Raw genomic sequence first — 13,246 nt, 5'->3', positions numbered from 1 at the left:
CAAAGAGGTGGGGGTGGGAGGACAGAGGGACAGAAGTGTGTTCAAATAATGGATGTATGAAGAACTGATTTTAGACAAATCACGTGGTGGTAGAAAAGTCATGATGTTTACTTTTCACATCAGGGAAAATCGGTAACGGTAAGATCGAGTGAAAATCTGCTGGAGAGAGCACTGGAGACTCCAAAGCATGTCTCATCATCTTGAGTGGATTTTCAACTGCGTGCTTGTCAGGTCATCTATTCAGTCAGCTAGTTTAACAGCAGCCGAGGCCCCAGCGAGAGGGTGCTCAGACACGTGGCCGCATTACAATTAAACCTACTTGATAACTGGCTGAGTGTAAGCTACAACTCCGTAGCTCCAGTATAACGAGGAAGGCTTGAGATAAATGCTGAACCCTTAGTTGAGGACCATTGCTGACACTTTCAGCAATGGTCCTCAACTAAGGGTTTAATGTTAATTAAAGCTATAATGAGAACTGCAAGCAGGTATACTGAGGTCCAAACACCCAACTTCAAACCAAGGGCCTCCAAGATGCTGAGGCAATCATTGAAAAGGGCTTAAATACACTGCTCAGAAAAACACTTAAAAACACACATCAGATCTCGATGGCCACATGAAACCGGGCATTGTCCTGCACCAGGAGGAACCCAGGGTCCGCTGCACCAATGGCCATGAGGATTTCATCTCAGAACTTATCAGCAGTCAGAGTACAGTTGTCTAGCACATCGAGGTCTGTGCGACGCTCCAAGGATATGCCTTCACAGACCATTCCTGACCCACTGCCATACCGGTCATGCTGGGTGATGTCACAGGCAGCATAACGTTCACCACGGCGTCTCTAGATTATAATATCTGTCACATGTGCTCAGTGCGAACCTGCTCTCATCTGTGAAGAGAACAGGACGCCAATGGCGGACCTGCCAATTCTGGTGTTCTCTCTGTCAAATGCCAATGGAGCTGCATGGTGCTGCGCTGTGAGCACAGATTCCACTAGAGGACATCAGTTTGGTCAAAACATGCACACCAGTAGCCCGCTGGATGTCATTTTGTATGGCTCTGGCAGTTCCTCCTTGCACAAAGGAACATGTCCTGCTGCTGGTTTGAAGCCCTTTTTTACCGCCCTGTCCAGCTCTCCCTGTGTAACGGCCTATCTCCTGGTATGTCCTCCATGCTCTTGAGACAGTAGCCGCTTTCACACAGAGATCCCGCAATAAACAATAAACAGAAAGAATGTCCGCCAATATGACACGTTCGCCCTTTCATTCTGAACAATTTATTGCAGCATAATCCTGCCACCGCGTTTGTTTTCACATAGCAATCCAACTTTTCAGCTCAGACTGTGACAGGAAAGGGCACCGTTACTAACATTCCCAGCTCCGAGGCGGGTCAAATCTGCCCCCCCTTTCCGGCTTGGTACCTTTCATACCCTACAGCGAGCCGCCATGTTGGTGTAATAATCCCAGAAAATAAATCAGTGTGAGCACCTATGGATGTGCCATCCTGGACTCCCTGTGCAACCTGAATGGGCTGCAGGTTCTGCCTCATGTTACCAATAGTGACAAGGACACTCGCAAATTATAAAACTAGAGAAACAATCAGTCAGAAAGGATAAGCAGAGCAATTGTCTGTGGCCACCACATGCATAACTATTCCCTTTTTTGTGGGTTGCCTTGCTGTTGCCTCTCCATTGCACCTGTTGTCACTTTCATTTGCACCAAAAGAGGTGACATTGATTCCCAATTGAACAAACTGATATCCCAGGAGTTTAATTGACTTGATTTTATACTGTGATTATTTGGTGTTCCCTTATTTTAAATTTGTATTTAATAATTGGTTCATCCATATAACTAAAATGACCTGTATATTAGACAACTGTTAGTCAAACGCGTGGCTCAACAAAAACCGGCCTACACCTGAGGTCAAGACTCAGCAGTTTACTTATATTTGAAGAACAATGAACACTCCTTCGAGCAAACTAATGTTTATTCTGGACAGGGAGGATGGTTTGAAAGGAGAGTGAAAGAAGCCATCTACACCTGAGTAGAGAAAACATCTCTCAACAGGGTAGGAAGTCTGTGACACCACTTATCCCCCACTTATAATGCTGTCCTTTCATCCCTTCACAGAAGATTGAACAAAAGCTCACATTTGGCCTCATTGTACAATGCAGACATCAGTTGTTCCGACATGGCCTCATGTGACTCCAACAATCATAATGACAGTTGTTACAACAGCCAGGAGCACTGACGAACCGGGTGGTAACTATCACTTTGATAACGGCCCCACAGAGGTTAAATAGCTGGGACTCACTGCCAGTCAACTCGGAACAGAAGAAGCCTCTTGGATGAGAGGCAAGACGTCTTCAAGTATCTTCAACCAAGTCCAGGTGCCCTTGATCTTAACCCTCCTTGGATAATTATGACCTGGACAAGCGAGAAGCTTCACAGACTTCATCAAGATAAACAGCTGGTGGTGCAAAGTCCCCAGCCATGTGCCATTAAACCATTGCAGAAGAAGCCCAACAAGCTTTTCTTTTAACAAGTCTTCCCTTGAATAAACATCTGTTAAACAGTCTTGACTGTTCACACACAGCTGACATCAGCAGCATCATAATCATTAAAAGGTGACCATAAAGGGGGCTTAGTGCACACACACTACCCTAGTTTGTTATTTGGCAGTGCTACAAGAGTTTAGCATGACGTTAGTGCTGATTGATTGTTTGAAGGAGTTGGGGCAATAATGGGCCCAGTGCATTCTGGCTGTTGAAGGTTTTCTTACTTTAGGGATTGCATAGACAGCCTAGAAAATATCACCTTTTTAGTGTTGGGGGAAAAAAGCTCATTATAATTTAAACAGGAAACAAATCACCACACTTCACTGATGCTTCTCAACAGGAATCTGCCGCAGTATTCATATTCTTTCCACTTATATCCCCACCAACGGAGTCAGCTTTGCCTATCCCTGATGTGTCAATAGAGGAACTACACAGAGGGAGGTGACAGGCGAAAATACATTTTTGATGCTGTAACAGCGTCTTAGAATAGCAATGTTGCACAACAACAGACACACCTGCCAGACCTGTGGACCTTACACGAGGATGTCAGCAATGGATGGATGGAATAATGAACAGCCAGGGTGATGACTGAAGGAAGGTGAAGATACAGGTGGGACAAGGGGCAATGCAAACTGAACAAGGATCAAAAGATGTGATGACTCCCCGCTGACTGAGGTTGCTCTTGCACACAAAAGCCAATATCTGCATGTCTGTCACCTTTGTGTGACCTCTAATACCTTTCTTTACCTTTGAGCAAACATGTATGTACTAAAAAAAAGACACAAAGAGAGAGAGCCACAAAGAGTCGTCATGTGTTCGCCCTACAAAGAGTTGAAGGCCGGAAAACACATTTCATCCAACTTCCTCTCCTTCCAACTTCCTTGAAGTACCTATAATCCATCTAGTCTGCAGTATAACAACTCCAGCTCTTCATTCACTCATTGCCAGATCGTTGTTTCAACCATAGCTCAAGGATGACTCAAGTCATTTGAAATGTGAATTTAAGTGATTTCTTGTGTGTTATCTTTAGCTTGTCTTTTAACTGTCTCTGTGCTTCAGGATCACTGCCTGCCTGTCTGTCTGTCTGCCCGCCAGCCACGGTCACATGCAGCCATCCCCCCTCCACTGCCACGCTTCACCAGCCACCAGAGGTCCACCTCCGCCTCTCGGACTTTCCCCTTATCAACCTCATCTCTTGGAATCCAGTCAAACCCTTTTCTTATTCACTTTCTTATTTCCCTGAGTCTGCGCCCTGCATTTGGGTCCAGGAAACCTTTGCAGGTGTTTTGAGTGAATTAGCTGATTAGAGCTCATTTATTTATTCTAAAATTCCAATAGTTTTAAGATTTTTCAATTCCATGAGCTGTAAGCAGTAAAGTAAAAAGCCTTGATCTATTTCACTATATGTGTAATGAATCTAGAATATATGAAAGCTTTTACTTTTTAAATTAAATCACAGAAGGAAATTAACTTTTCCATGATATTCTAAAATTTTCTGATGCATCTGTTGTTATAAATAATAATAATAAAATAAGAATTAGGCATTTAGCTGACGCTTTTATCCAAAGCGACTTACAATTGCTATATATGCCAGAGGTCACATGCAAGGTCTTCCACACCAAAGGCATGCGTCTTATACACAGCACCATCACCACCACCACCATAGTTCCCTGAATGGTTACAACCAATGATTTTGCTTCCACCTTTTTCATCCCATTCATGCTTCTGCTTCTTTAATTGCCCCTAATGTCTCTCTCTCTCTGTGTCTCTTTTCATTGACTGCAAACCTTTTTTCTTGCCTTTACCCTCTTCTTCAATTTCACATGACCTCAGACTCCATTTGGCTTTCTAAAAAAATGGCATAAAAATAATAACAATAATAATAATAATAATAATAATAATAATAATACTTTGCCAATATTTATCTTTTAATTTTGGACTGGCCTAAAGGTTTCTATCAAAAATTAAAATATGAAAATGCCCTTTTTATGACAAGGGTCCAACTGCAGACCTCCATTGTGGAGTTGCTTCCGGTGCAGGCTCCTCTGTCAGCACACCTCTGTAGGTACCAAATCTGTGCTGCCTGCCAGATCCCTATCTGCACATGTGTTTTTGCAGTATTGCAGACATCTGTGGCAAATAGTGTGCTGCTGTGTGTGTGTGAGAAAGTATTGAACACGTAATGAGCAATGAAGTATCTGTCTCTCTAGGCTCAAGCTATTATAATTTTTTGTTAATCTTAATCGAAACCCCCTCAAATTATAACTGTAGTCCAGTTCCCACAGTTGTCAGTTTTTCATATTAAATTCAGCTGATAGCAGTAAAATGCCATAGTATCTTCAAAGTGAAATTATGAATGAGAAGTGTGTGTGTGTGTGTTTTTTAAGAAGACGTTACAGTCTCAATCAACGACATTATGTTTTTCTGTGAATTGATGTGGCTGGCTGTATCGACGGATCAAAACCCAAATTTAACAGAATAAATAAATAGTGCCTGTAACAAAGATACTGTTACTAGTTGAATTATTGATTGTAACATACAGTCGGCTTTGTTGCTATACTGGCACGTTAAGTGCCAGGTAGACAGAATAGGCTCAAATCAATATGCTATATTTAAGGAACTGGCCTACCAGTTTTCACTTACAATGTTGACAAATTAATTAAATATAAATCAACGACAAAATCCCTTCCCCTATAAGTGTCTACATGATTACATTTTAGAATTTTTTAATGCGTTTCCTGTCAAATTGCACAATTTTATTTTGTATTTTTTGCGTGCCTTTCCTGTCCTTACATTATGTTCCTCGCTACTTCTTTGCTCCTGGAGATTTATATTTAGCGCACAAACATGAGAGTGCTATTGATCTTCACGTCTCACTCTCGGCTAGGGCTGCACAATTTGGAGAAAAGGTCCTATTGTGATTGTTGTGGACAATATTGCGATTTGCAATTCGATTATAATTGAACAAATGGTACTATGAGTCTATTTGCTTAATTATATAGGAATGCGCAAAATACTGACATTTTGAAATGTATATCTGTCAACTTGAACAAAGTTAAACAATAAATATTTATAACAATAACTAGTAAAACAGATATAAAACAGAACAAGCGGAGTGTGTTGCTCTACAGAGGAGGCGGCTAGAAGCAGCACATATTGGCACACTGGCACCGGCACAATGCACATCTGTCTAATGCAGAGTCTCTATCCACAACCTGGAGGAGGAACTGTAAATGAGTGTATTAAATAAAGAGTATAATGTTTAGTTAATAGTTTACTGTTAGTATAACAGTAATATACTAAATTCATTATAATTTCATATAATAGTTTACTATTTTACCACTAGTCGAATATTAAATCCATTTCATTTCTGTGTCGTTTTAATTTATTTAATACTTGAAAAGGCTCTACATTGGTCTCTAATTTGTTAATGTAAAGTGACTGACAAGCACGTTGGCTCTGTGAAAAGTTGAAAATGCAACTAAATGCACAGATACAACTAACGTTAAATGGCCAGCGAGCCAAACCCAAACCTTCCTTATTTTCTCCCAGTTTTTTTCTGTCTTACTGCTTTAGCTGCTGCCGAAATCTCTCTGTCTCTGTCACAGAGCGACCAGACCGGCATTTCTCTCGGTTCTTCGGTGGCGCGTCCGACTATGTTTTAAATGATTAGTGGCGGGGCAGGGAGAGGGGTTATGGTAGCTTGTTATCTTAAAAGTTACTGGCACACTGCTCATGAATATTTTTTCTCATTGCACGTAGGCTTACCAGTTTTTAGAGGGCACATGCAAGAGCCCGGTGTGGGCTGAGACAATGAGCAAACTGCAGCGTACACAGTGAAGAAGCGTCACACAAACTTTTACAAACCCTCTAGCTCATACCAACATAAATGTTGGTATGAGCTAGAGGCAGCAAAAAAATGGTAATGATTGACAGCAAAGTAATTAAAAACATACATATCAAGAGGAATCCTGATAAGACATGTTATTGAGCGTCTGTCTGTCTGTCAATTTGGAGCTAGAAAGAAAGAGAGCAAGACTGTATGGCTGGCTTCACACTGCCATCCCACGTGTGGTTGAATTTTGAAAAACACTCGACCTGCTGGGTCATGGCTGCAGTGAACAGAAAGGCGAAGGGGTGGAGACAGAAGTAAAAGAACAGTGTTTGGTTATAAGAGATGAAGATTAACCAGCGCATGGTTAGAAGCCTCCTTGGAGACCACTTCACTTGTTCACTTGCCCCATGGCTACTGGAAGGGGTATTTAAAAACCAAATCAAACAAACCATTATCACAATGTCATGCTTAACATTACACGTGAGTGAGGGATTATGGAGTTTGGTTACATATATTTGGGTTTTTTCTGTGTGTGTGTGTGTGTGTGTGTGTGTGTGTGTGTGTGTGTGTGTGTGTGTGTGTGTGTGTGTGTGTGTGTGTGTGTGTGTGTGTGTGTGTGTTTGGGTTAATGTGTCACATGTTTTACTCACAAGCAGATGATGTTTGCCCGGTTTATGTGTTCAGTTTTTTCCACCCTGTGCTGGGTCTCGCCCAGATGTGCAAACCTGCAGAAAAAAGAAACACACACACACAGAATGAAAAAGACAAATATTCCAGCAAAATAGCCCGAAGTTTAAGTATGTCCACATACTGAACACGTTTGTCTTTGCCACATGCTCCTTCCATTATTATCTTGTGAAGAGCCATTAACAAAAGGTAACCGAGTAACAGTGTAATTAATCTCTAACAGAACCTTTAAATTTCAGGTTCTTATTCTCTATTTTTCAATTCAAATACTCAGAGATGAGATAAACCTGTCTGTTGAGATCTCAAATGTTCAGAGCAGATTGTCATCAGATTTCCCCGTAGGTTATTTTTCTCACGCGAAGACACCATAATTTGCAATAATTGAGAGTCCCCCTTTGGCTGTTGCTTATGATTTTTAATATTAATGCACTGATTAGCAGAGCTCTGGCTGCAGCTAACGTCTTTGGAGCCATTCCAACTTCCAGCCTCAATAATGAATGCAGTTTCATTCTCATTATGTGCCACTACAGTAGGAGGATATAAACAACATCCCTCACAACAATTTGGATTTGTTTTTGTTTTTTTAAAGTTAATTCCCCAGCTTCAATCATGCCTCAAAACTGTACCTGCCATCACAGGAAGAGACACAAGTCTAAGGACCTCATTACAATCAATGTTAAAACTGGGGAATCTCTGGTCAAGTGAATCTGCTTTAAATAAATACATTTATCCGACAGCACATTTTTATCTCTCTGTCTGCCTGTTTTCTTTCATCACTGATTTTTTACATCTAGCCACATTCAGTACATCTAAACATAATTTTAGACACATAAATATAGTTTTAGTGAGCAAGGACACATTTCTGAGAAACACTGAGTGTTAGGCTCCATATTCAAAGCACGTTGAGGCTGTTATCAAAGACTGACTGGTATTGGTTTATCTTCAACAGTACATTTCATTTCTCAGTACAAGCGATAAAAACCTTTGCAAAATGATGAATCTGGCAAGAGGCTTATGCTTTTGCATTTTGTATGACAAAACATGTCTAAATCTTTCCACATTCACGGACATGTTTGGCTCAGAATATTCTATGATAAAAATATGTTTACAGCTGATAATGTTTTTTCTGCTGCTTTTGTTAAATGTTATTGTTGCTGCACTTGAATCTACAAATCTTGAAACTAGGATCTTGGTGTGATCTACACTCAAACTAAAATATTCAAAATGACCATGAAGTTTAATTATCACCTTATTTAAAAAACAGTTTCAACAAAAACAGAACACTATAAATTTCATGAAAATAAGGTTTATTGCAGGTAGGGTTGCACAATATATTGTTTGAGCATCGTCATCGCAATGTGCCCTTGCGCAAAAGTCACATTGCAGAACAATGCAATGCAATGTCAAGCAAGTGAAATTAACTCAAACACTTCAACTTGTTTGCTGCTTGATAAAAAAAAACTTGCACAGTTCTCATTTTTCTTGACTAATCTACAAGAGAAGTCTGTCTGATGTAAACACTCAGAGTTAAGCAGTTCTTGTAACAAGCAGGCTCTGCATGCACAGCAAACCACCGATCACAATATTGTTCTTGATCAGTTTATCAAAAGACCAAAGCAGGGTCCACCTCCGCTAGCTGTTAACTTAAAAATAAGTCAGGAACAGGAGAAAACCACCGACACAGTGGATTTGATTGCAAAAAGAAAAGCGTATAAGCATATAGCCGCTCTTTTCTTCATTTACTTTTTTTTATCATGTGTACTGCATAAAAGCTTAAGAAAGGATAGTAGCACTCAAAGTATTCAGACTATAAAGACATTTTTCAGCCAATTTATTTTTATTTTATATGCATTATTTCCTACAAAATCATCCCAATAATTCTAGGATGCTTAATTAATTTCACATAGAACAACTGGAGTCATCTGGAGAAAATTCCTGTATTTTTTCATATCGCAATATATATGACAGAAAAGAAAAATATCGCAATGTAATTTTTTTCCCCAATATCGTGCAGCCCTAATTGCAGGGCAGGTCTATTAGATTGCATTAGTTTTAGCTAGCTGTACTTAAAAAACAACATTAAGAAAAATGGTCCTGTAACAAAACAGGAACGCATAACGTCAATTATAAAATACTGACTGGTCCTTAATTTAACTCAACCGAAAATAGAATTTATCAAAGATACAATTAGGGGTGGGCAATAAAACAATAATGATAATTATCCCAACATTTCCTCAATAACAATATAACAAATGTTCAATATATCGTCAAAAAATATTTGACTTAATTCATTAGAACCACGAACAAATTAGCACTTAATTTTTCTATTAAGATGTTTATTTTGTTGAGAAAAAGGGACTGAAAAAAGTTAATAATCATATTTTCTGAAAAGAGATTTTATCATAATTGTTTTGAATGTTCTACCTCAGATATATGAAGTGATCCACTGTTGTTTGTCACATTCTGACCATAAAGTACAGTTTAACCACACAATTAACCATCTGGCCCTTCAGTTTTGAAGTACAGTCTTGGATTGTTAAGTGTATATTGCATAACAGTGTGTTTAATATCAAACATGTTATTTGGTACATTTAGTGCGATTTCAAATTAATGGTCTTAATGATTGCACATTGTGATGGTTTTGTTCAGTTTCAGAGCCTAGCATTGGCTGTTCACTGTAGCTCATCAACATGGTTGGGAGCAAACAGGGAGAAAGGACAAAATGAAATAGAACAGACAGACAGAAAATGAAACTCAGGGGTGAGCAAAGAGACAGGTACAAAGAGCAGTGAGGTCAGACGTGGGATGCACACAGCAGGGCAGAGTTGACAATGTCCCTTTTGCAAAATGACCCATCTCATCCTGAGGGGGCTGCTGACACTGACTGCTTGTTCCTCTCCTCTCTGTTTTGGGCACTGGACGCATTGTCCATAACAATAAAAAGAAAGCATTTTTCTCCGGATAGTAAATGGCTGAGGCAGTTAGAAAATAAAGCTGGACGTGTTCCATTTGCAGGCGTTTGATTTTTAAGTTTTAAGTTGTTTGATGAACAAAGTTATCAGCCCTGTTAAAATGACAGTTAAGGGGAATTACAGATGCACCTAGCTAAGCAAGCTTGTTTGACCCACCGTCCATCCCGACCTCATTCCAAAGCTGACTTTGTCGCTCTTTATTCTACTTCATCTGATATTTTTGTCTCTAAGGCATTTGCGCATAAAATGACACGCTGTCTCTGCACAGTATAATTCAATAGAGACTAATTGCCATGAAATGACTTAAGACATTGGCATGTTATTCATATAACCATCTGAGATACCAGGCCTGGCAGAGATCTGCACTATTTTTTTTTATTGTAGATTTAATGTGTTATGCAGCCCATTCTCTTATACTTTAAACACCATAATTTTGTGATACTGCACATTGCTGCAGCACCGCTTTTCACCCGTGTGTTGAAAAGAGTTGTTCAAGGTACCGAGTGAAGTATCTCACTTCTATGAAATCTTGGTTGGGAATTGCACATGTGCAGTACCTAGTTAAGAACTACTAGCCAATCAGAAACAGAGTAGGGCAAGTCCATACAAGCAAGCTCGTGTGATCCAAAAGAAAGCTGCTTTGGTAACCACATGGCTTCGGTTCAGGTGTACATGATCTTGAAACACAGGCAGGACAACCTGAATCAACTTCGCAACCTAGACTGGAGCAAGACGTTTCACAGTGTGCACTGTCTGGTATGGTGGGTGAGGGGAGGTGGACGTCTTGTGGACATCTTGTCACTGCGTATGCTGCAGCTCAGTCTGTTCAGTCCACCAGTGTTTTTAGGGCGTGCCACACTAGCTGCTGGGCGAGCATTATGACACATGTAAGTGACGCAGATAAGTTACGGAAGTAAAGGCTGGAGAACAGTCGAGCTGTTTTCAGGCAGGCCAAGCCATGCTAGTGTGGCTGTAGACTTGTTTTGTTACTGATCACTACTACCACTGTTTGGCCAAGTGCCTTTTTATGGGCACTAAAACAGACATTATTGTCATTATAATGGGGAACATGTTTGTAAATGGGATGGGCAAAACATTAATAACACCTCTAAATATAATGCAGTCCAGTTCAACACCACTGTAAACTACAACCTAACATAAAAAAGCATAACCTACCTCAATTGCCTACAAGTTGTTTTTATAGTAGTAACTTTAATGTCCTAACTTAAAAGATTGTCCCTATACTGTGACCAAGCATTTTAAAATGATCATTATAATATCAAAACAGTGCATGTATGCATGAGTGTGCCTGCTTTGTGTCCATTACCTTTCATAAATGAGCAGGTCTTCCTTAGCAGGAAACTCAGCCAGATTTAGTCCATAGGGTTCCTTAACTGACGGCTGCTGGATCTCCTGAAGAGGTGAGAAGGGAATAGTAAGAAGCTACAGGTGCATGTGGCTGAGAAAAACACAAAAAGGTTTAACCAGAGTTTTACTATGACCATAAAAGAATTGTATGCATCTGTATGAATTGTCTCATACAAAATTAATCCCTCTCGGTCAATACAGCTCACTGGTGGTTAGTTTAATGGAGTCGTTGAGCCAGGGAGGAGGGGCCAACTTTGAATGTAGTATTTACAAACAGCAGCTGACAAATCCTACTCATATTAAGATTAACAACAATACAAAAAGGTACAAGTCAGCAGCTAAAGCTGCTTGTTAACAGCCAGCGTCTCCAAACAGCAAACCAAGTAGCTGGAAATCAAAATATAAAACCATACAGGTCATCAGGTTCAAATGCTTCTCTACAACCGATTTACTAATTAGGATGGCCCAAGGAGTGAAGAACTATGAATGTAATTTGATTGTTGGCGTCTGATGAGGTGGTTTCATGTTCAGGGACAGTGCCCCCGTGGAGTTCTTGCACAAAATGTCCAAAGTTTGTGGAGACATAATAATCGTAATAAACAAGAGATCTATTCTAAAAAAAAAGATAGAGAAAAAAGATCTGACTGGTAAGAGGCTCAATGTAAAAAGATAATGTAACCAGAGTCATTTGAAAATTAGGAAGTCAAAATTAAATGGTTTTGGTAGCAAAAAAAGCTGGAAGATAACAAAATTGTAATAACCAAGGGCCATTGCTCATGAGCGTACGCCTTGGTAAAAACAACATGTAAAAAGAAAGACACAATTAACCAATGAGATTAATGCAGTTCAATGTGGTTTAATCACATAAAACTATGATAAAATGAAATAAAACACATGCAGAGGACAATTCATCATTACACAAAGCTTTGGGGGAAAAAACAATAAAGAAGGCTTCGCTGGACACGTGCTCAGTCCAAAACCAGACGGCTGAAGAGTGAGAAAACATTGTCTGGTCTGATTAATCTTAGCTTCTGTGTGCACATGCTGGTGAAATTTCTTGTAAAAAGCATGAATCCATCTTGCCTTGTGTCGTGGTAAGAGACTGCGGGGACGGTGTTATACTGTGGTTGAGTGTTTTCTTGGCAGATACCAGACAACAACGAAGCCTGATCTGAACACTGCAGCGTAACACATAAATGAGTATAAAAAATGGATCTTATATATCATGGGTTATGAAATTGTCCATTGTATTAACAATTTTGTTAACATGGATGATGATAATATTTTGTATGTGTTGTACAGCCTCAGATACCACCATGATAAAGGTAACAATGCCAAAAAAGAAGAGTTGTGTGTAGTGTTGCAATTTTGATAACTGAATGAATTAAATTGACATATTTTATCACACTGATACAAAAATTATGCAAATGCAATATTGTCATTAAGCAGCATTTTAAGTAAGATTTAACAGAGAGAAACTTCTGATTGTTTGTCTGCAAATACTCCTCGGAATACAATCTTTCTTGAACAAATTTTAATCCTTAAAGTGTATTTTACCGTATTTCTATAGCCTACAAGGACAGAGGGAAGCTTGTTATGTAACAGCATGCACCGGAGTGGTCGCTAAGCAGTCAGCTGTGCTCTTGTTCTCTTGGACCATTTTCTGACATCACCGCAATACGCTCAACATAACGAATTCAGTTTTTACTGTATTTCTATTGATCTGAGCTTCAGGGAGGGGAGAACTAATAAGGGTGTTCCAGGACCATGTCCAAGAAACGGCAGCTGTGAACACACACAAACACACACACACACACACACACACACACA

The 13,246-nt window shown here is 39.7% G+C and overlaps 1 protein-coding gene across 1 annotated transcript in view; it reads right to left on the bottom strand.

Moving 5' to 3' along the window:
- Window positions 1-13,246, bottom strand: part of fig4a (FIG4 phosphoinositide 5-phosphatase a) — a 67,719-nt gene that overhangs the window by 1,141 nt on the left and 53,332 nt on the right. Inside the window, exon 23 of the mRNA XM_046060202.1 lies at window positions 7,040-7,114. Within this exon, the coding sequence (XP_045916158.1) occupies window positions 7,040-7,114 (75 nt within the window). The remainder of the gene's footprint in view (window positions 1-7,039; window positions 7,115-13,246) is intronic.

Source organism: Micropterus dolomieu, linkage group LG10, assembly GCF_021292245.1.
Source record: "Micropterus dolomieu isolate WLL.071019.BEF.003 ecotype Adirondacks linkage group LG10, ASM2129224v1, whole genome shotgun sequence".
Lineage (NCBI taxonomy): Eukaryota > Metazoa > Chordata > Actinopteri > Centrarchiformes > Centrarchidae > Micropterus > Micropterus dolomieu.
This window is presented reverse-complemented; position numbering and strand designations above follow the sequence as displayed.